General features: G+C 36.9%; 2 protein-coding genes across 3 annotated transcripts; both read left to right on the top strand.

The window, feature by feature from the left end:
• The first annotated feature begins 4,637 nt into the window (after nucleotides 1-4,637).
• Nucleotides 4,638-23,257, top strand: LOC109206458. 2 transcript variants are annotated; one of them, XM_019369280.1, is made up of 9 exons: nucleotides 4,638-4,805; nucleotides 7,053-7,139; nucleotides 7,839-7,928; nucleotides 8,038-8,124; nucleotides 8,243-8,434; nucleotides 8,543-10,624; nucleotides 12,055-12,290; nucleotides 12,386-12,528; nucleotides 22,935-23,257. In XM_019369280.1, the coding sequence occupies exons 1-8, from the start codon at nucleotides 4,755-4,757 to the stop codon at nucleotides 12,504-12,506; spliced, it is 2,946 nt and encodes a 981-aa protein (XP_019224825.1). In that variant the 5' UTR covers nucleotides 4,638-4,754; the 3' UTR covers nucleotides 12,507-12,528; nucleotides 22,935-23,257. The 2 variants fall into 2 exon arrangements, with proteins under 2 accessions (XP_019224825.1, XP_019224823.1); XM_019369278.1 differs by lacking the exon at nucleotides 22,935-23,257 and having other exon boundaries at nucleotides 4,639-4,805; nucleotides 12,386-12,700.
• Nucleotides 13,552-15,405, top strand: LOC109206457. The gene has a single exon (XM_019369277.1). It carries the CDS (start codon nucleotides 13,552-13,554, stop codon nucleotides 15,403-15,405), a length of 1,854 nt encoding a protein of 617 aa, XP_019224822.1.
• Nucleotides 23,258-23,704: the final 447 nt, after the last annotated feature.

Here is a 23,704-nt window from a genome sequence, read left to right on the forward strand (position 1 = left end):
CGAAAAGCATGGCACATAAGTCATCAACTTCATCATGCTTTTCAACCATGTTTGCTTGACCCTTCTTCTTGTCTTTCTTCGGAGCACGACACTCTGTAGATTTGTGTCCGGTTTTTCCACAGTTATAGCAGTTTCCACTGAACCGCTTCTTGCTTGGGTTGTATTTCGGTCCAGAAGCCTTCTTCCTCGTTTTGTTCTCTTCAACAATATTTGCTCCCATTATTGTTGAGTTCCCACGACCTCTCTTTTCAGCAACTTTGTTGTCCTCTTCGATTCTCAACCGAACAATGAGATCTTCAAGGGACATCTCCTTGCGTTTGTGTTTCAAGTAGTTTTTGAAGTCCTTCCACAAAGGAGGCAACTTCTCAATCATCGCTGCTACTTGGAATGCTTCATTGATGACAAGACCTTCAATGAAATTTCTGTTAGTAAAAATACTAAGATTACTACTTTCAACATCAATATTAATTTGATTTATACCTTCAGCAAGGAGATCGTGAATAATCACTAGCAATTCCTGGACTTGGGTAATAACAGACTTGCTATCTACCATTTTGTAGTCCAAAAACTTTGCAGCAACAAACTTTTTCAACCCGGCATCTTCGGTTTTGTATTTCTTTTCAAGCGCAGTCCACAATGCTTTTGACGTTTCCACGCCACTGTAGACATTATACAAAGCATCCTCCAGCCCGCTTAGAATATAATTCTTGCACAAAAAATCTGAATGCTTCCACGCCTCAATCACGAGAAAGCGTTCAGTTTCTGGAGTTTCATCGGGCAGCACAGGAACATCTTCCTTGATGAACTTCTGGAGACTTAGAGTAGTCAAATAGAAGAACATCTTTTGCTGCCAGCGCTTGAAATCAATCCCGGAAAGTTTTCCATGTTTCTCCGTCGGTGCCAATGCTGCCGGTGTTGTTCGGCTCGTTGAGGCATTGGCAGTCACCGTTGGAATAGCTTGGTTCACATTATCATTAGTCATTTCTGTAAAAAAATGACACAAACGTTAAAATCACGTAGATTTTAATAGAGTACAAAACCACACAGGTTTTACTCTCCAGAAACAGTGAGTACAAATACAGAATATATTAAATTCCTTAAGCTTGTTAGTATACTGTATTTGTAAAATAATTCTGAAAATATAAATGAACATAAACAGAAAACCAATTCGAGCCCACTAAGTTCACAGTGTTTCCTTAAGGGATTTAATCCCCTCCTAGTACCCAAGGTTATGGATTATTTCCTCCCAGGATAGAACGAATTACACACTGGTGTAGTGGTACTTCAAACCCTAGTGTTTTAGCGAACACAAAGTTCGGTAGCAAATCACACTTAATGTTGCTTTGTTTGATGCTAAAAGTATGCAGAAGAAGGAGGAGAAACTCAGAAAATCGTAGTGAAATTCTGAGCAGAATAGTGTTGTACTTTAGCCAAAGTTGGACCGAAATCTGAAGAGGTGCAACTCTTCAGAATGGTTGTTTATGCAAAACGGCCACAACATAAATGCCATTACATAAATGGCCATTTACTCAATAATAAAGAGGGAAAATAAAGAGGGAAAATTGAAGGATAGTTAATTTTCTGTTACCAAAACAGAAAAACGGATTGGATTTAATATTAATATTTAATATTAATATTCTGTTATTAAAACAAATATAATAACATTTCTGTTAATATTTTACTATTAACAAATAAATTTGGTCCAAAAAGTTAATCAATCAATCATTTGATCGAATCCGAATCGGAATCCGAATCCGAATCCGAGCGACGACGGCGGCGGCGCGAAGCTTGCCTTCTTCTCAACTTTTTAAGAGCTATAAGAAGAGCAATTGCTTATATACCCATAAAAAACCTCTTCCTCTTCCAGTATGGGACAATGTCCATTTACCAAGGGGGGAAGATAAAAATTTCACTCAAAAATTTCATTTCTCTCCATTTCCCATTCACCCTTTTTATGTATTTAATATATATTAAATACAAAAACCCAACAGTTTTCATTTTATCGAGTGTCCCCAAATAGACAAGCCCATGTCCTTCTAACCTTATCTTCTTCCTTTTTTTTTTTTCTTATTTCATGAATTTATGAACACATTGATCTCTTTATTGTCTATCGAAAACGGATCTCTTTATCTTCACAAAGGTTAAAGTAAGGTCGGTATACATTATACCCTCTTCAGACCATACTTTATGAGATTTTACTGAGTATATTATTGTTATTGTTTTTCTCTTTATTGAACCAAAAAGAGAGGAGAAGTTTAAAAGGAAAAGAATAAAAAAGGAAGGCAATGTTAACCATTTCTAGGTAGAAAGGAAATCTGTATCAATTGAACTTAATTTATGGAAGTGAATGGATTGGTCATGATTTTGAGTTTTTAAATGTTTTATTATCACTACTATTTAGTTGATTTTCCCATCAAGTTAACTATGTAAAACAATATTGAATATCTGATCATGATAATGACAGCTCAATCTCTTCAATATTCAAATATACACTTCTATATCTTAAAGTTTTAATTTCTTCTTAATTCTCTTGCTCGTTACTCTTTATGCTTTTACTAGTTTTAGGATACACGCGTTGCGAGTGTACCTTATCTCAATGAATATAAAATTATAAAATTACATATATACTATATTAAATTTGTGTTTGAGTTATAAAATTAAATCGAAGAAAATATTAAATTATTATCGCAAAAGGTACTATTCAATCGCTATATTTTTTATTAACTCTTTTTCGTTTTGGGGTGAGCTTTCTTTTCCTATACAGGCACATAANNNGTGTGTGTGTGTGTGTGTGTGTGTATATATATATATATATATATATATATATATATATATATATATATATATTAATGGAGGTTAAGATTGTAATGAAGTTACTTATTATTAATGGATTCTAAAAGGACTANCCTGTTTAGGATATTTGGTATAAGCTGGCAGGTGGTGTAGCAGCCAAAACAGGCAGTTTCTGCCAAAAATATACCAAAAAGAGCGACCAACTTTGGTCTCCAGTTGGTCGCTTTTCATTAAAAAAAAAATAATTTTCTGGGTAATAGCGACCAGTCTTGGTCGCTATTGTATTTTAAAAAAATAATTTCTGGTAATTTTGCGACCAACGTTGGTCGCTTATAGTTAAAAAAAAAATTAATTCTTGCCATTGGCGATCAATTTTGGTCGCAAATTAAATAAAAAATTATAAAAATTATTAATATAGCGACCAAAGTTGGTCGCTTGAGATGATTAACAATAAATAAAAATAAAACGTTATTTACATCTGGAGACCAACTTTGGTCGCCAAATTTATAATATTAAAATATTGTAGCGACCAAAGTTGGTCGCTATTCTCTTTACCCGGAAAATTTGGTCCTTTTACCTGAGAGACCAAAGTTGGTCGCTAATTAGCGACCAACTTTGGTCCCTAAGGTAAAGGGACCAGCTTAATATCGACCAGGCGTGTTTGGTCGCTTTTTGGCCAATAAGCGACCAACTTTGTTTGCTTTTCGTGGTCACTTTTTTCCGAATTTCTAGTAGTGGAAGAAGATGAATATAAATCAAGTATTTTTTTAAGTAATAACACGTGGCACGTTATTATTGGTGCGTCACTATACTTGCTGAGAAAAAAGTGGTTAAACAGCGAAGAGGTGTGTCTTTGACACACTTCTAAAAGGTTGAGTGTGAAAAAGGTTTTCCGTGATCGACACGTGTGTGATAGGGATTTGAGTTTAAGGTCAATGAGTAAACTATGTATTTTGCCAATGTTTTATTATCACTACTATTTAGTTGATTTTCCCATCAAGTTAACTATGTAAAACAATATTGAATATCCAATCATGATAATGACAGCTCAATCTCTTCAATATTCAAATATACACTTCTATATCTTAAAGTTTTAATTTCTTCTTAATTCTCTTGCTCGTTACTCTTTATGTTTTTATAAGTTATGTGACAAAATTACTATTTTATGGAGTCAAAGACCTTTTTCTTCGATCAATTTTTTTTAATATTTTAAGTTATTGACTATTATAACTTACAGTACTTTTTAATAGTTGCTCAATATGTACTTTAACTGGTATTTTCTAAAAATTAAAGAATCTAAATTCAAATTCACATCTATAATTAAGTACGTTTGTCCTCCCAAACCTTGCCACATAAAGTAGAACATGGGAGTATTTGTTTTCGTATTGTTGGACAAAAAAAAGAAAAAAAGTAAATTCTTTAGCTCTTAAAATAATAAAAAGATCTTGAATCTTTTCTCTCAAGAAAAAGTAAAAAAGGAATGACAGTTCTACAGTGCCACTGGTAATTAATGTAGTTAAAAAGAAATATGGTCTTTTCATGATTTGAGGAAAAAAAAGAATTTGAGAAAAAACTAAAAGAAAATACTCATAAAAATGAACAAAAAAGGAAAAGGACATATAATGTGTAACTGTGATTATACTTCTTAAAATAAATTATTAAAATGCATGTATTTATGGAAATGTATTACTGTAGTATGCACACGTGCGCTACCAGTAGTACAATTCTCACTCTCTGCACGATCCCCAAGTGAAGAAGAGTCATAATGTAAGAGTAGAATCAATAGCCAAGAAAAAGAAAAGGACCATATATATATATATATATGTGTGTGTGTGTGTGTTTAATTCTTCATTTTTAAAAAAAATAATCTCTCTGACAACAACTGTAAATTAAAGGACTAAGCTTTGTAAATTCTTGTGAAATTCCTCTGTTGTTTAAGTTGCATGTGATTCTCTTAGAAAATGGGTGACGAGCACTTGGCCATTCTCCCTTGTGATAGAGCTGTTGAGCAGGTTTTCAACTTATTCTCTTCACCCAAATGAGTTTTTCTTTTCTCAGTTTTACACAATTTTCTTCTTTGCTTATTTCTATTCCTTGTTGTTGTTGTTGTTGTTTGGTGTGTCTTTCTCTCTCTGTGTGTGTGTGTGTGTGTTTCATGGCTTGAGGAATGGAAGATAAAAGCCAATAGCTTTTTCACCACATGGGAAGTTTAGTTTTATCAATGTAAACTAAGAAGGAAAAGTGAGAAACTTAAAGCCCACTTGTAATGACAAGTGATATATTTGTGGATTTCTTTAACATATGGTATTACTTTTTTCTTCCAACTTTTTCTATTGCATTGGATCAGAGAAGGGGAAGGGAAAATGGTAAAGTGAGAACTGATACAAAACTCCCACTGATACCATTAGAGTAGGAGTGGCAAACGGGCGGGTCGGATCGGATATGGTTCGGTAAAAAATGGGTAATGAAAAAGCAGATAAATTATCCGACCCAACTCATATTTAATATGGATAAAATGGGTAACCATATTATCCATGTCTTGTTGTATATGATCACTTTTGGGGAATTCTTAGGACCCGTTTGGCCATAGATTTTGTTAAAATATATTTGGGGATTTTTTGGCAATTATATGTTTGGCCATAGATTTTATCTACATTTTGGCAAATTCCCAAAATCCAAAACCCAATTCCCAAAACCAGCTCAAGAGCTAGTTTTGGCCCAAAATATCACCATTGCATTTTTTAAAAATTGCCCCAAACTTTTGTATTTTATAAAAGAGTCCACCATTTATTATTTTGTAACAATGCTGCTTCGTCTTCTCGGTCATCTGATAGTGTATTATGTAGTTCATTAATTTTGTACCAAATTTATTTATGTTCAGTACTATGATTTGCGATAATATAATGAATGTTATTGATAAAGGTACTGTTGGGTATTTATGATAGTTTTTAGAACTTGTGGGTATAAGTCATGTTTCAAGTTTTTTTTTAAAAAAAAAGTGAAATATGTTTTGAAAACTTATGTCCAAACACATTTTCATCTTCAAACCAAACTTATCCAAATGAGATTTTTCAAAACAAATTTGGGAATCTATGGCCAAACGCTAGGTTAGTCTCTCTAACTCGAGGAACCCCCAATTTGAGGCTTTACACATCTAAAAGTTAGACCCATTGGTTATCCATTGGTTACCCATTTTTTAAATGGATAATATGGTTCTTATCCAGATTTGACCCGTTTTTAAGAATTTCATTATCCAACTCATTTTTTAGTGTTTAACTATTTTCTTTTAACCATTTTGCCACCCCTACATTAGATTATAAGCACTGAGTGGGATTAATTTATATTGGTGATATGGTATATACGTCAACTTACCCTGGCGCCCGAAATGGAATGGATATTGAGCATTCATGTAGTTGACTTAAACTTGTTCGGAATTGAAACGAAATAGTAGTAGTTGTTATGGTATATGTTCCTCCTTTTAACAGGCCGATTTCGCGCTCACTCTCTTTCAGGAAGACTGCTTATTCCAAAATTTGAGCTTAGCAATACATATATTATTCCTTCTATTTATTACCTTAGACTATTTTCCGCGATCTTATAGCACATAGACACTGGTATAGAGGGTTGGTGTACCATACTGCAGCGACAAATCCATTCTGAGAGTTATGGTGAAGGGTTCCAATATATTATGTTTGAATTCTTGTGCCGTTGAAGGAAAAATCACAAACTTCATGTTATAATTAAACATCTTGGTTAACTGTGCAAAACAGGATTACAGTGTCCAAATTCAGAAATGTAGTAAAGATTTTACCTGTAGCCATATACACGCCCTTAGTTCCTTTTGCCTAAATTTTGATCTTTTCTATGTCTACTTCGATCTCATTCTTGTGTTTACGTTCTTCTTTTTTGATCCTGGTTGTAACTTGAGAGTATTTGAGAATCAATTCTTTTTCTTTTCAGTTCCAATAGTGTTAAAAATTTTACTAGCTATAAATTAGCTCACCATTTCAGTGTGCTTTGCTGATTGCCTCATCAGTTTTCCGTCTATCTTCTTGTTCAAACTGCTAGAAGCTCTCTCAGATTCTAAGGAAGATTTTGACAAATAGAATCTCTTCCAAAATATAAAACCAATTGCATTTTTCTTATGTCGTGTTTTGTTGGGGTTATGCTTCTGCTGATAGGATCTTTCAGCAAACAGAAGTATCGTCATACTCACTTTTTCTTTTCCTATTTTTACTTTACCTTCAAACATTGTCCAGGCAATAACTGCAGTGAAGAAGGGCGCACATCTATTAACGTATGGTAGAAGAGGGAAGCCCAAATTCTGTCCTCTGAGGTTATCCACGGTAAAGCATTTCATTGGAACATGTCTCGTGCTTTTCAACCCTTCAGGAAATTCTCAAAATAAGTAGCGTCATATTTGGAATATGTATCCGTAGAAATAATTGAAAAATTTGGCATTCTCATTGGGAAAATAAAGATACAATCAATGTTCTTGGCGTTCGCCTGTGCGCAGTCCAATTGTATCATTTAATTTCTAGCTCCAAATTAGTTCTCTAACACGGAAGTTGGTACATCCTGTCTGTGTTATTCCTGTCTCTGTTCTATAACCTCTTTTTATGAGATTTAACCTTTTCTTTCTCTTCTTTATCTCCCGTTGTTCAGCTAAAGTATAGACGTATTGTGGAGTCTGAATAACTGTGAAACCTCCCGGAAAGGCGAAATTCATAATAAAGTTACTCTGGAAATTTGAGCTTATTCAGTTTTCAAACATCAAGGTTTCTAATGATAGTTATTTGTTGATTACCAATTTACCATCGATCAACCTGAGGTTTTTAAAATTAGCACATGAATACATAATCAAGCTCCTTTTCAGAAGAAATATTTCAAATAGTTTCTGATCTTTCTTTATTTTTTTATTTAAGAAACGGTTTCGCTTGCTTGTGGACGGAAGCAGTGAAAGTGGAAATTCTATACCTGTTTTCCTTGATCCTGATTAATATTTTATATGTCCTAAATAATCTTTCTTTTTCCATTGTCGACAGGACGAAAAGTTTTTGATTTGGTACTCAGGTGAGAAGGAAAACCAACTGAGGTTAAGTGCAGTCACAGATATCATTCGTGGCCAAAACACAGTAAGTAGTGAAGCGTCTTACTTGTAAACTGAACATTCTAATCATGATCATTAGTTAACGTTATATGATTTCCTTCCAGTTGATAAGAATGTCTCATTTTCTTAACTAGGTAATTCAACAGAAACAACTTCAGGCTGATGCGGAAAGTCAGTGCATTTCTCTAATATATGGAAATGACGACCACACTCTTGATCTGGTAAGTTATTCAGTAGTCTCAAAGTTAATTGAAGGATACCGTACATGGATAAAAGTTGTATAGTTCTTTTATTCATCTGAGCGAGGTTTGTGGCTTTGGTTTCTCCATTTTTATACAGATCTGCAAGGATGAAATGCAGGCCGAGACGTGGTTTCTAGGATTGAAAGCTGTAATATCTAGAAGTCAGCATGGATTGGTTGACGATATTAAAAGCGAAAAAAAAACTCAAAGTTGCATCCGTAGTCCAGTAGGTTATATGCGGAGGAAACATAATCTTGGACTTTCAGTGAAGAAAACCAGATCTTCTCAGGTTCTTGTTGTCCTTCATTTTATCAAGTTCTCCGTGCTTTACCTTGTTATTAAGCAATATTTGCCCTGTGCAATCTTCTACTATTTTGATATTAACTTATTTGTACAGGTTAGCAGCTTATCAGGGAGTCCCACTCAATCATTTTCAGAAAACTATTCGTCTGACGGGTTATCATGTTCCTCCAACATCTTGTTTCCGTCAAGTCTATCAAGTGTGCACAATGAAATGGATAATGTTATCACAAATTCATCGTCTTTAGAATCAGACTATCTAAGCCATAAAAGAGCATCTTGTGATGGCACTGATATCCACAATGATATGCTTACTCCATCGGTTCCATCCACTCATGAGTCAAGACTACTAGGAAAACATGTTTTAAGGGATGTTTTTATTTGGGGAGAAGAAGCCGAAGGAGGATGCTTGGGGGATGGTGAGGTAAAGTCGGATGCTTTGTTACCCAAACTTCTTGAGTCCACTTTGATGCTTGATGTACAAACAATATCAATAGGCAGGAGTCATGCTGCCGTAGTCACCAAACAAGGTGAAGTGTTTTGCTGGGGTGAAGGAAAGAATGGAAGACTTGGACATAAAATTGATATAGATACTGCATGCCCAAAAATCATCGACTCCCTTAATGGCGTTCATGTAAAATCTGTCAGTTGTGGTGAATATCATACATGTGCCTTGACAACTTCAGGTGAACTGTATACATGGGGTGACAATTTTAGTGCTGATTTAGTTGGTGAAGAAGAAAAGAAGAGGAGCTATTGGCTGCCAAACAGAGTTTGTGGTTCTTTGGATGCTATGAAAATATCTTACGTTGCTTGTGGGCAATGGCACACTGGAATTGTGTCAACATCTGGACAATTGTTTACTTATGGAGATGGAACTTTTGGTGTTCTTGGTCATGGGAATCTCAAAAGCGTGGCTCGCCCGAAAGAAGTTGAGTCCCTTAGAGGTCTGTGGGTGAAATCAGTTGCATGTGGACCGTGGCATACATCTGCAGTAGTGGAAATCTCTGTTCATTACCTTAAATTCAATAATCCAGGCGGGAAGCTTTTTACATGGGGTGATGGGGATAAAGGAAGACTTGGTCACTCTGAAGATAAGAGAAAGCTTTTACCAACATGTGTAGCTAAACTTGTGGATCATGATTTCATTCAAGTTGCCTGTGCAAACACCTTAACCATTGGGTTGTCTACTGAAGGAAAGGTTTACACAATGGGAAGTTCGGTGCACGGGCAGCTGGGTAATCCAAAAGCCAAAGAAAAATCAGTAGTGATGGTGCAAGGGAAACTTAAAGGCGAGATTGTTACAGAGATATCCTCGGGATCTTATCATGTTGCTGTGCTTACATCTAAGGGAAATGTCTACACATGGGGTAAAGGTTCAAACGGACAGTTGGGATTAGGTGATACGGAAGATAGAAACTGCCCAACCTTAGTTGAGGCTCTAAGAGACAGGCAAGTGGAACATATTGCTTGTGGATCAAATTCTACAGCAGCGATATGTTTGCATAAATCTATGTCAAGTAGTGATCAATCAGTTTGCAGAGGATGTGGCACGACTTTTGGGATTACAAGGAAGAAGCAAAATTGTTATAATTGTGGTATTTTATTTTGTCGTGCATGCTGCAGCAAGAAAACCACAAATGCATCTTTGGCACCAGACAAAACTAAAGCTTCTCGTGTATGTGATCCATGTTTCTGCCAACTGCAAAGGATTGTTCAATCAAGCAGACCACCCAAGACAACAATGCATAGCCCGGGACCGCTATTGATAACTCAGAAGGCATCTATTAATGTCAAGGAAGAGATAGAAGAGTCAAATAGTATATCAAGACGAATGTTGTCAACCAGAAAATATTTTAGTGAGAACAGTCAATGCTGTGACCGGAGGGTTGTAAACAATCTAGGGGAAAGTACACAGTGCTTAGATCCCATTGAATCTTTGTTGGATAGTTTTCCAAGATGGGGACCAGTTACTTGTTCTGAAATCTTTAGAAGAGGAAGTGGACACACAAGAACTCCAAATCTTCGTGTGAGAAATTCACGGGTTTCAGCTTCCCCAACTCATTCGAAGGTTCCTCCAGAACCAAAAGTTGTGTGTTCAACTGCGCTAACTATGGAGGAAAAATTGTCAGAATCAGATAAATTGCTCCTTGAAGAACTTTCCAAGCTAAGAACTCAGGTACATTTCCTAATATCTGGTTTTCTTAAATCATAATTCTACTGCTTATACCTCCTTATGGCTACCTTAATTGATAATACTTCTATGTCTTGTTTATGAGTTTGCCGGTGCCAATTGTGTATATTTGCCTAGAAACAATTCAACACGTAGCAAATAAAAAGTGACCATTACTTGGGGTCAGTGTAAAACTTTAAAACTTTGACAACTCTATACCGTGTGACACCATCTAGCTATAGGAGTTGTTTGATTATGATGCTGAAATGACCTGTGTTGAAAGGTGATACGATAGTTAACATATTTATTCCGCGTCATTTGCGAGATAAACAAACATCCAAGGTTTTAAGCTGACCAAAAGTTGTTGGCAATGAACGCTATGCCTGCTTTGCTGATTTCCTTGATCGTTAGTTTGTAACACTTGGCCAAATATCTCCTTCTCTGTAATCCTCTCCACTAAAAAGAAAAAGGAGGAAGAATTACATAGCCTTACAAGTTACAACTCCAGATTCATATATCACTGAGAATTGGCTGTTTGGTCTATTAAGCTCCTGTATATCATGTTACTTGGTTTCACCCCTGAGTTGAAAATTCTAATTTGTGTAGTATACCTCCTGGGAAATTGCTCTTTCCTTTTAAGTTGTTAACTCACTTGAAGCCATCTTAAAGTATGAATCTTATGCAATTTATGTGCTTAGTAAACTGAGACTTCCACCTCGCCAGGTAGGGGTAAGGTCTGCGTACACACTACCCTCCCCAGACCCCACTTGTGGGATTTTACCGGGCATGTTGTTGTTGTTGTTGTTGTTGTTGTAGTAAACTGAGACTTCCAGTTGTCAAAGTCAGGGGTCGGCTCCATCTATGGCTAAGGAGTATGGGGTCTCTTAACTAAAAGCAGTATGGTTATAAAATAGTATTAGTTGTAAAATTGCAGAAACACAGCTAGAAATCTGATTGAGATGCTCCCCTTCTCGGAAGGGAGATCACTTTTTCAACATGTTTATTTCAGTAAACAAAGTATTTCCTAAGGATGTGTTAATACATATAATCTTGTTTCCTTTACTAGAGTTCGTGACCGTCGAGAGAAAAATAGCCAACCACACTATAGTATGTAACTACTACATACTAGGCCAAACATAATTAAGTGGACAACTACAGGATGATGCCTCTTAAGCAAAGTACAAGTTTCTTGTATATTTTTGTTTTGTTGCGTATAGCTCAAATTAGTAAACACTCAACTGGCTGACTGTAAAAATCTTCAGCTCATGATTTCAAGATTAGCTTTTGACACATGTAACACTCCCGTGTTATCCTTAATGTCAACATAATACTCTTTCATAACTACCAAATTAATTTCGTAGATTCATCTAAATGTGTATCTTAGTATCAGCTCAGAATACAATGCTTTTAGCTTGTTTTGCTAATTCCTGTTGCAGAGAATGTCAGCTCTTTACGCTAGAAGAGAAACTAACAATCAGGTTGCTGTCGATGTGGACAATAGCAAAGCTGATAGCCTATCGAGTTCTCCGATTGTATTTTCGAATAAGTTAAGATCCTTATATAACAAAGAACAGTATGCTGATGAATGGGTGGAACAGTACCAGCCCGGGGTCGATGTCACAATGACAATATTGCCAAGTGGGAAAAAGGGACTCAAGCGAGTCAGGTTCAGGTAAATTTATATCCAATATTTAGAACATCTTTAGACATACATAGTTCCACTGCATGCTTTACATTTCTAATGCTTACTTGGGTTGCATTATGCAGTAGGGAAAAGTTTACGACGAAGGAAGCAAAGAAGTGGTGGGAAGAGAACCAGCTATTCGTCTACCGAAAATATGATGTTGAGGGATATACGAATATGAAGCAACATATGACGAAGAATTAGAAGTTTCCTTTTCTTCCAAAATGTAAGTTATACAGGTTTCCTTCGTAAGTAGTTCATGCTAATTGAAGCATTTCATCAGTCAAAGATTTAGATGTGTTTGAAGGAAGCAGTTTTGTCTTGTTCATATAAGAATAAAGAACAACCTTGACATGAATACCTAACAGTTAATTAATTTCACCAGCTCTAACCATCTTCATATGGGTGGCAAAATTAGCCTATGAAAACATGACTTGGCCAACTCTGGGTTGGTCAGGAATTCACCATGTTGAGAATGAATCCCCTACAGAAATAATATTCGCGGTAATAAAAGCGGAATAATAACGTAGCACCGAGATACGGTATTTAATAAGAATAAAAGAATAACAACGATACCAAGATTTTTACGTGGAAAACCCTTTTGAATAAGGGAAAAAACTACGGCCTCGAGAGGAGAAACTGATATTACTATAGCAAGGAATTTTACACTTTGTAGGTCCGAGTAAAATACTCCAAAGACCACTACAACACTCAAAAGAAATAACCCTCTTTTGATATTCCCGCCTCACTACAATATCGCCCTGATACATGATTTTAGTATTTTAGAGAAATAAGCTCGATTATAGAAGAAATAAGAAGCAAAAGAAGTCAGTAGTTAGTAGTTCAAAAAGTTAGTTAAAGGGAGGGAAAGTTAGTTACGTTAGTTAATGGTGGAATAACAGAATTCTGTTATTAGTTCTGTTAGAAAGGATCCAGCTACATAGTGAATGTATGAATCATTACATATAGGGATTGTATACATCATTTTTCCAGCTATGAATAACAGTTACATCATTTTCCCTCAATCTCTCTATTCTTCTTCTTTCTCTTTTCTTCTCCTCTTCTGAAATTCTAAAACTCTTACTACTGCCTCGATTCATTCCTGGAGTAGTGCTACGATCCTCGAATTCCTCTTGAACCTGCAATCGTGTAACATTGGTATCAGAGCAGTGTGATCCTTGGAACCATGGCAAAATAAGCACGAACTACTGACATTGGAAATGAAGAAAATCCAGATCTACGAGAGTTGATGCAGAAATTGATAGCTGATGTAGGAGTTCTATCTGGAGAAGTCTTAGCTCTAAAGCAGTTAGATCGGACAGTCCTCGAATTGAAGGAGCAGATGACGAATTCAAGGGAAAACCAGAAGGATAAGGCTCCAGCAACAGACGATGATGGACCTTCTGAAGCTAGATCTCATCGAGAGAAAAGCCCTGCGAGTTATAATCATCATAACTCCAATTTCTCTAGGTGGTCTAGGATGGAGTTTTTACGATTCAATGGAGAAGATCTGAGATCATGGTTGTTCAAAATTGAACAATTCTTCTCTATGGAAAAAGTGGATACTGAAGAAAGGGTTGAAGTAGCAGCATTACAACTGGAAGGAGAAGCAATTCAGTGGCATCTTTCCTTCATGAGGTATAGGCAGTACTTGCAACCTGCTACTTGGAATGAGTATGTGATGGCAATGGTTGAAAGATTTGGGTCTGATTTCGATGATCCTATGGAAGAGATCAAAAAGATCAAGCAGACTGGGAGTGTGAAGGAATATCAGGCTATCTTTGAAAGGAATTTGAATAGAGTGAGGTTATCTCAAGAAAATGCAATCAATTGTTTTATTGGGGGTTTGAAGCGTGAGCTGAACATTGCTGTGAAGTTGACTAATCCAACCACTCTGTCTCAAGTGTACAGAACAGCAAGGATGCATGAAGTTTATTTGGCTGCAACAAGTTCTTCAACTAAAAGATACACAGCACCAAGCAATAATGGTAAGCCTCTATTACCAACTCCTAATTCTGGTAATTCTAGCTATGTTAGGGGTTTTACTAAGAGAGCATTAAGCATAGAGGAGATGAATGAAAAGAGGGCAAAAGGATTGTGTTATTTTTGTAATGAAAAGTTTGTGCCAGGCCATAAATGTAACAGTTCTAAACAGTTGTATCTATTGGAATTAGAAGAAATAGAGGAGGAACCTTATGCAGGGGAAGGGCAGGAGTTAGAAATCCATGAGGAGAGAATGGACCTAGTAGAATCATCTCAAGGTATGGAACAAATGGAAATTTCTATCCATGCTCTGAATGGTTCATTGGGTTATAGAACATTACAGGTTACTGGTTATCATGCAAAGAAGGCCCTAAGCATATTGATTGATACTGGTAGTTCACATAATTTCATAGATCCTGAATTGGTTAAACACCTAGGATGTAAGGTTCAGTCTACTAAACCTCAATTAGTAGCTGCTGCTAATGGGAACATGATGGTAGATAGAGTATGTACAATCACTTGGCTGCTACAAGGTGCTGAGTTTTCAGCAGAATTTTTACTGCTACCTTTAGGCTCATGTGGAGTAGTGTTGGGAGTGCAATGGCTACTAACACTGGGAGATATAAAAATGAACTTTAGAAAGTTAACTATGGAATTCTGGTATAAAGGAAGGAAACATCTTCTCAGAGGTGCTGACAATCAAGTGAGGGTGCAGGAAGCTGAGAAACTAGTTAAACATACAGGGGATATGTCTCAATTGTGCATGATACAAGTGGTTCCTATGGGAGAAACAGAAGAACAATGGCATGCTATTAAGACTGAGGAGGACCCTGTGGTAAATGATGGTCTGACTCAATTGCTAAATGAGTATTCTGTATTATTTGAAGAACCTACTGGATTACCTCCTTCTAGGGGTGTCTTTGATCACAGGATTGTACTCCAAAATGGTACTGAACCTGTGAATAAAAGGCCTTATAGATATCCTTCAGTCAAGAAGGATATTATTGAGGGTCTTGTGCAACAGATGTTAGATCAAGGCATCATTCAACCTAGTTGCAGTCCTTTTGCATCACCAGTGGTATTAGTAGAAAAAAGGATGGATCATGGAGGTTATGTGTAGATTACAGAGATCTGAACAAGCATACTCTGAAGAATAAATTTCCTATTCCTATTGTAGAAGATTTGTTAGATGAGCTTGGGGGATCTAAAGTTTTTTCTAAAATAGATTTAAGGTCAGGATATCATCAACTCAGAATGGCCAAAGAAGATGTACCTAAGATTGCCTTTAGAACTCATTCTGGTTATTTTGAATATTTGGTAATGCCATTTGGTCTATCAAATGCTCCTGCAACTTTCCAAGGATTGATGAATTCTCTTTTTCAGAAGTTTCTCAGAAATTATATATTGGTTTTCGTTGATGATATCCTCATTTACAGCAGTACCTTAGAGGATCATTTAACTCAATTGAAATCTGTTTTTGTGGAGATGAGTAAGCACTAGCTATTTGCAAAGAAGAGAAAATGTTTCTTTGGAGTTTAGAAGATTGAGTATTTAGGACACTTCATTTCAGCTGAAGGAGTGTCTACTGATCCTCAAAAGATACCAGCAGTCCAAAACTGGCCCACACCAACAACTCTCAAACAGCTCAGGGGATTTCTAGGCCTACCTGATTATTACAGAAGATTTATTAGAGGTTTTGGAGTGATTTGCAAACCTCTTACTGATTTACAAAAAAGGATTGGTTCAAATGGTCAAATTTAGCAGATGCAGCTTTTACAGCTTTGAAAAAAGCACTCACTCAAGCTCCTGTTCTAGCTTTGCCAGATACTACCAAGACCTTCATTGTAGAAACTGATGCCAGTGGTCATGGTATTGGAGCAGTACTTATGCAGGAAGGGCACCCCATAGCCTTTATTAGCAAGGCTTTATCACCCAAGCATGCAACTTTATCTGTATATGATAGGGAGCTATTGGCAATGGTACATGCAGTGACTAAATGGTAACAATATCTATTGGGGCAGAAGTTCATCATCAGAACTGATCAAAAGGCTTTGAAGTATCTTATGGAGCAGACCTTACACACAAACTCTCAACTATTGTGGCTGACCAAGTTAATGCCCTTTGATTACTCAATTGAATACAAAAAAGGTGTGGAAAACAAAGTAGCTGATGCCCTTTCTAGGGTAACTGGAGCTGAAATATTGACATTGCTTGTTTCATCTGGTGATACTGATCTCTTTCAAGCTATAGTTAATAGCTGGAATTCTGATCCAGAACTAAAGAAAATCATTGCAGAGTTAGAAGCTGATCCTCTCACTCACAAGCAATTCACATGGTCCCAAGGGCAACTAAGAAGGAAAGGCAGATTGGTGATAGGTAAGGAACCACAACTGAGGAGAACCATCATGACTCTATGGCATACTGCTCCTCAAGGAGGTCATTCAGGTGTTGAAGCCACCTTGAAGAGATTGCTTACACTGTTCTACTGGAAAAACATGAGGAAGGAGGTGAAGGATTTCATCCAGAAATGTGATATTTGCCAAAGGAACAAGTTTGATTTGGCTGCTTATCCAGGGCTGTTACAGCCCTTACCTATTCCAGATATGGTATGGTCTCAAATTAGTATGGACTTCATTGATGGTCTACCTAAATCAAAAGGGTATGAGGTGATATTAGTAGTGGTAGACAGACTTAGTAAGTATGGACACTTCATTCCATTGAAGCATCCGTATACTTCTAAATCTGTAGCTCAAGTGTTCTTAGACACTGTGGTGAAATTGCATGGTCTTCCTGACACTATTACCAGTGATAGAGATGCTGTATTCCTTAGCCAATTTTGGCAGGAGTTATTCACATTGCAAGGAGTTCAGTTGAATACTTCTTCTGCATATCACCCTCAATCTGATGGTCAGAATGAGGTGTTGAATAGAAGTTTGGAGACATACTTAAGGTGTTACTGCAATGATGATGCCTCTAACTGGTATTCTTGCTTGCCTATGGCTGAGTACTGGTATAACACCTCATTTCATTCAGCCATACAAACCACCCCTTATGAAGCCTTATATGGTCGACCACCTCCTCTATACTTACCATACTTACCAGGGAAGTCAGCTTCAACAGAGGTGGATAACACCTTGATCAACAGGGAGCTAAAGCTTCAGCTGCTGAAGCACCATCTCATGAGAGCTCAACATAGAATGAAACAACAAGCAGATACTCACGGGAGTGACAGACAGTTTGAGGTTGGGGATTGGGTTTACCTTAAAGTTCAACCATACAAACAAGTCACCATATCCAATCACACTTCTCATAAACTAGCCTCCAAATATTATGGGCCTTTTCAAATTCTAAAAAGGGTGGGTCCAGTTGCCTATACATTACTACTGCCTGCTGGAGTCCAAATCCATTCCACAGTACATGTGTCATTATTGAAAAGGTGCTATGAGGTTCCACCACAGATTGTTTATCCACCCACTCTTGACTTGGCAAGTCCATATTGTCCTGATCCTGAAGCTGTATTACAAAGGATAATGGTGAAGAAGGGAAACAAGGCGGTTGCACAAGTGTTGGTTAAATGGCAAGGACTTCCTACTGAAGCTGCTACTTGGGAGTTTGCTACTATTTTGAACACAAGGTTTCCTACATTTGATCATTGTGGTCAAGGATCTTCGATTGGGGGGAGTACTGATACATGATTTTAGTATTTTAGAGAAATAAGCTCGATTATAGAAGAAATAAGAAGCAAAAAAAGTCAGTAGTTAGTAGTTCAAAAAGTTAGTTAAAGGGAGGGAAAGTTAGTTACGTTAGTTAATAGTGGAATAACAGAATTCTGTTATTAGTTCTGTTAGAAAGGATCCAGCTACATAGTGAATGTATGAATCATTACATATAGGGATTGTATACATCATTTTTCCAGTTATGAATAACAGTTACATCATTTTCCCTCAATCTCTCTATTCTTCTTCTTTCTCTTTTCTTCTCTTCTTCTGAAATTCTGAAACTCTTACTACTGCCTCGATTCATTCCTGGAGTAGTGCTACGATCCTCGAATTCCTCTTGAATTCCTGCAATCGTGTAACACGCCCACTCAATATTTTTCTTACAGACTATTTTCTTATACCCTGTTTGTGAAACCTCACTCTTTCTTTCTCTTTGTTAGTGTATAGAAATGATTTTGTTGGTGTGTAGAAATGATCGAGAGCCGAAACTCTCCTTTTAATTATAGCCGAAGTCTCACTCTCTGAAGCCTATTATATTTGACAATTTGCACACATTTTTCCTTCTTTTTCTTCAATGTCAACAATTCGACAAGGTTGGCTGCCAACCCAAAGAAATTTTCAGCCTGAAATTCAAAAATAGCCAGATTTACCACTGGTCGTTGAAAAATAGCCAAGTTTCAAAAGTCATCGAAATTTAGCCACTTTAAATCTGAGCGAAAACACTGTTCAAAATCCGGAAAAATACGCCCGTAAATTTTATGGGAGTTCCAGCATAAGTATGCTTGAACTCCCGTAAATTTTACGGGAGTTCCAGGATTACTATGCTGGAACTCCCGCAAATTTTACGGGAGTTCAAGCATAATTATGCTGGAACTCCCGCAAATTTTACGGGAGTTCAAGCATAATTATGCTGGAACTCCCGCAAATTTTACGGGAGTTCCAGCAAGTATAATTGTCCAGTATAATATACTGGAGTTTGGAGCACTGGTGCTCCAGTCTCCCGCAAATTTTACAGGAGTTAACAAAGTATACCAGTCCAGCATAATATGCTGGAGTTCGTACACAAATGCACCAGAACTCCCGTATATTATACTGGACCGGTCCCTGTTGCAGCAAAATAGTGGCTATTTTTCATTGACTTGATAAACGTTGGTTATTTTTCATTGACCAGTGTGAAAATTGGCTATACCAATATTTTCCTTAGGCACATGCCTATTACTTTGGCTTTTGAATGAAATGGACCCCATCACACCAGTAGCTATTTTTCGGCCGCTGATGAAGTTTATCAGGGTTTGCAAAATATTTAAAGTTATGAGCACGTGATTTTTGCCCTAAGCAAATTATTTCCAAAAAAAAAAGTTTCGAATAATTAATTTCTTTATTATTTTACAATTTTTGTGAATTTTTGTTAAATTTTTGTGTTAATTGGTTGCATTTTTATTCATATGAAAATACAAAAATATGCACTTGCATTTAGGGATTTAATTTCACAATTTTAGTATTAATTAGTTTTAGAACAAAATTGCAAAAAATAGTTTCTTTGCACTTTCAATTGTTAATTGTTGCATTTATCTTTAAATAGAGTTTTAAATAATTTTAGGAGTTAAATAGTTTAATTAGGTCTTTGTTTTGTTTTAGTATTTTATAAAATCAGAANTGAAGAAGAAAGCTTCCCAAAAACCATGAGCAAGAAGAGATGATACGGAAAGTTAAGAGCATAGAACAGTCATTCCGAAATATGCAGGGGCTCGGAGGACAAGTGAATGTAGCCTACAAGGACCTGTGCCTGTTTCCTGACGTCCAGTTGCCAGCAGGATTCAAGTTACCCAAGTTTGACTTATATGATGGACATGGTGATCCGGTGGCCCACTTAAGGGGATTCTGCAGCAAGATGAGAGGAGCTGGAGGAAGGGACGAGTTATTGATGGCTTAGTTTAGTCAAAGTCTAAGTGGAGCAGCCTTGGAGTGGTACACACGACACGATCATGCTCGATGGTACACCTGGGACGATCTGGCCCAAGCATTTGCATGTCATTTTCAGTACAATCTCGAAATTGTCCCGGACCGTCTGTCACTAACTAAAATTGAGAAGAAGCCCGGAGAAAGCTTCAGCGAGTATGGTTTTCGATGGCGGGAGCAGGCGGCAAGAGTCGATCCTCCAATGAAAGAGAACGAAATGGTTGATTATTTCCTACAAGCTTTGGAGGCAACCTATTATGGTCATCTGGTGTCAGCATTGGGAAAAACTTTCAACGAGGTCGTGAAAATGGGAAGTATGGTGGAAGAGGATCTCAAGTCCAACAAGATTATGAGCTATTCAGCAATCAAAGCAACTACTCAGGCTATTCAGAGCGGCACTGGAGGAGTATTGGGAAAGAAGAAGAAAGAAGAGGTTGCAGTAGTGGAATCGAGAGCTTGGTCCAGAGGTCCATCACCATATTATCACCAACCTCGCCCTCACCCCCAAACCTACCCACACACCCCATATGGCCCGCCGCAGCACTATTACCCACCTCCTGTCCCCAGTTTCTCTGTCCACCACGCCCAGACATACCCCTAACCTCCTACCCATGCACAATGGCGCACACTCACCCCACTGTGAGCACGTGATTTTTGCCCTAAGCAAATTATTTCCAAAAAAAAAAAGTTTCGAATAATTAATTTCTTTATTATTTTATAATTTTTGTGAATTTTTGTTAAATTTTTGTGTTAATTGGTTGCATTTTTATTCATATGAAAATACAAAAATATGCACTTGCATTTAGGGATTTAATTTCACAATTTTAGTATTAATTAGGTATTAATTAATTTTAGAACAAAATTTACAGAAAATTGCAAAAAATTGTTTCTTTGCACTTTCAATTGTTAATTGTTGCATTTATCTTTAAATAGAGTTTTAAATAATTTTAGGAGTTAAATAGTTTAATTAGGTCTTCGTTTTGTTTTAGTATTTTATAAAATCAGAAAAAAATATATATATAAAATACAAAAAATGAAAGCAAGACAAAAATGAAAAAAAAAGGACAATTAAAATAAAAGAAAGTGGGGCGTGTGAAGAAGACCAAAATTGGGCCAAAATTGGCCTGGCCCAAATCAAAACCCCCTCAGATCCGCCTATTGAGCCCAAGGCCCATCCCATTAACCCGGTCCAGAGCCCTCCCCTATGAAACGACGCCGTTTCGCCTCCAATTAATCTCATCCGTCTATGATTGATGATCTAACGGATGGGAAGCCCACAGCTTTTAATATATATATGTCTGAATGCACCCCCCCTCTCGTCTATCTCCTCCAAAACCCTAGAGACCGTCTCCCTCTGCCTGAGCCGCCGTCTGCCACCGCCGGAAATCGCCTACGGCGGTGGCCGGCGGCCAATCGCCCTCAAATTCACACCAGAGCCCCTTCTCACCCTCCTCGTCACAAATCACTTCTAGTTTCCCTCAAACCCCACTGTAATTTCCCCAAATCCTGAAACCCTAGCGCCGCCATGGACTCCTCCGCCGTGTCCGGCGGCGCCACCACCCAAACACCACCAAACTAACACCCAAACACCACCCAAACCCCCTCTTCCCAAATCTATAGCTAATAACCATTGAATATGCCCAGAATTCTTCAAATATTAAATCCGAGACTCGAGTCTTAGGAGTCCAAAATTGGATCTATGCATACAAGGTCACTCTTCTGCATTTCCTCGTTGTTCAAGCCAGTTTTGACACAAAAGAATGACACTCGTTTGTCTTCACCAAGAACAAACGTTTGACATGGTTTTGGGTCGAATCAGAGTACCAGTTTCGATTTCGAGCCTAGCCGGTGAGTCCCTTTCATTTTTTTTGTTCTCTTTTTCTTCTTTCTTTTGTTTCATTTGTGATTCACTTTCGTTCTTCTTCCCTCTTTGGTTAAGATCATTTCCATCGAGATTAGGTCAAGGTCCTGAACCCAGGACCTCTTTTCTTAGTGCTCACTTTCCCTTTAAAATTTGTTATCTGATTTTCTAAGTTTATTTAGTTTTGTTAATAGCATGTTTAAATCTTTGATTTCTTGTTCTGGTCACATAGTTTAATTTGATTAGGTTTATTTTGATAGTTCAATTAGTCCCCTGTTTGTTGGTGATCGTTTGATTAATCAATTTGTTTGGTTCCTTTTAGTTTCCTGAATTTGTCTTGGTTTTACTTTGCCATTTGGGCTTTGAGGTCATTACGGATCACATTCTCAGGGAATCTTGCTTGGCCTGAACTTGAGGCCATATCTTTTAAGACATTGAGCCCATTTAGGATCCAATAACCCGCACCCACTGGACCTAGGTTGGTCTTTAGTGTGAATACAGGGTGCTTAAGGGGTAACTTGGGTAATGTACTGAGAGAATCTCTCAAGTAACTGCCCAAGAGGCTTCCTAGAAACTTCTAGTAGGGGTCTGCTAGTAAATTTTAGGTTTAACTTGGGTAGCAAGTCAAGAATTGAAGGACTAACTAGCTAAAAAGAGAAGTTAAAGGACTAAAAGGGTAAAAAAAATAAAAGCTGGAGTTTGCCCTAGTAACTTGCTTATAAAGACATTGTTACTTGGGGTTCAATTCAGATGGGAGAAGCACTGAAAAAGACCTTGAAATTCCAGGCGGCAGAAATTTCCAAAGGAACACTGTTCCATTAAAAAAAAAATTTCTGGAAATCTTTAAGATTTTTCTTTGAAAAAACGATCCCTGAGTGGTTCAGAGATTTAAAATGAGTTAAACTTGATCTTGGTACTCAAGTTTTTGGGGATCAGCTTCGTTGGATTTCGATAACTAGGGTTCCATTGATATATTGCTGATTCGAATTTGGTTTTAAGTGGGTCTTCCTCAAGTATTTCTGGGTCGATTTTTCTTGCTGAACGTTATCCCTGTCATTGCTGTTGCTAAGCCTGTTGTCTCATCTCTTCCTTGTTTCTTTCTTCTTCCAGGTACAAATTTCAGATTCCTTCATAATGTGAAACCCAGTTTGAGAATGAAATGAAGCAGTCCTTTATTACATCTTACTATTAGTTTTCTTTGTGTCAAAATGTTCATTTCTTTCATAATTATGTATTTTGTTCATCAGTGATGTAATTTTATGTGACTGTTCTCTTGGAATAGTTGAAATCTCAGTTTGTAACTAATTATGGACTGTTAAGACTATGACATATTTAGATCTTGTTTGTTTGATTAGCTTTAGTAGTGTAGATTAGCTTTGCAATTCATGTTAGCTTGAATGTAGAAGTGATTTGAGAACTAGTGGATTCTACTATTATCCAGTGTATGTAAACTTTTAAGTGTCTTCAAGGTGTGCTATCATGTTTAAATGTTAATCTTGTTCATAAAATATGAAAGAATCATCGAGGGTTTGGTTTATAATAGTACTGATTCCTTTCAAGTGTCTCCAAGGTTTGCTATCATGTTCTAGTGTTAGTTTAAAATCAAAATTTGCAATATTGAATGGGCCTGAAAGTAACTGCAGGATTAATATGTGTGTTTGTATCAATGTGATTTTTGTCACTAATAGATGTTTAAAATGGTTTTGAGTTGAATTGCGATTCATGTTTCAGTATAGGATTTTATAGTCTCAGTTTTGTGGTCACTCGATTCACAATCTGAAATCTGGAATTTAATCATTTCATGCATTTTCTTTAGTTTGAGCATGTTACTCACTGTAACTTGTCCGTTTATTTGCAATTGAAAAGTGAAACTAGAAGAA

Source organism: Nicotiana attenuata, unplaced genomic scaffold (assembly GCF_001879085.1).
Source record: "Nicotiana attenuata strain UT unplaced genomic scaffold, NIATTr2, whole genome shotgun sequence".
Taxonomy (NCBI): Eukaryota; Viridiplantae; Streptophyta; class Magnoliopsida; order Solanales; family Solanaceae; genus Nicotiana; species Nicotiana attenuata.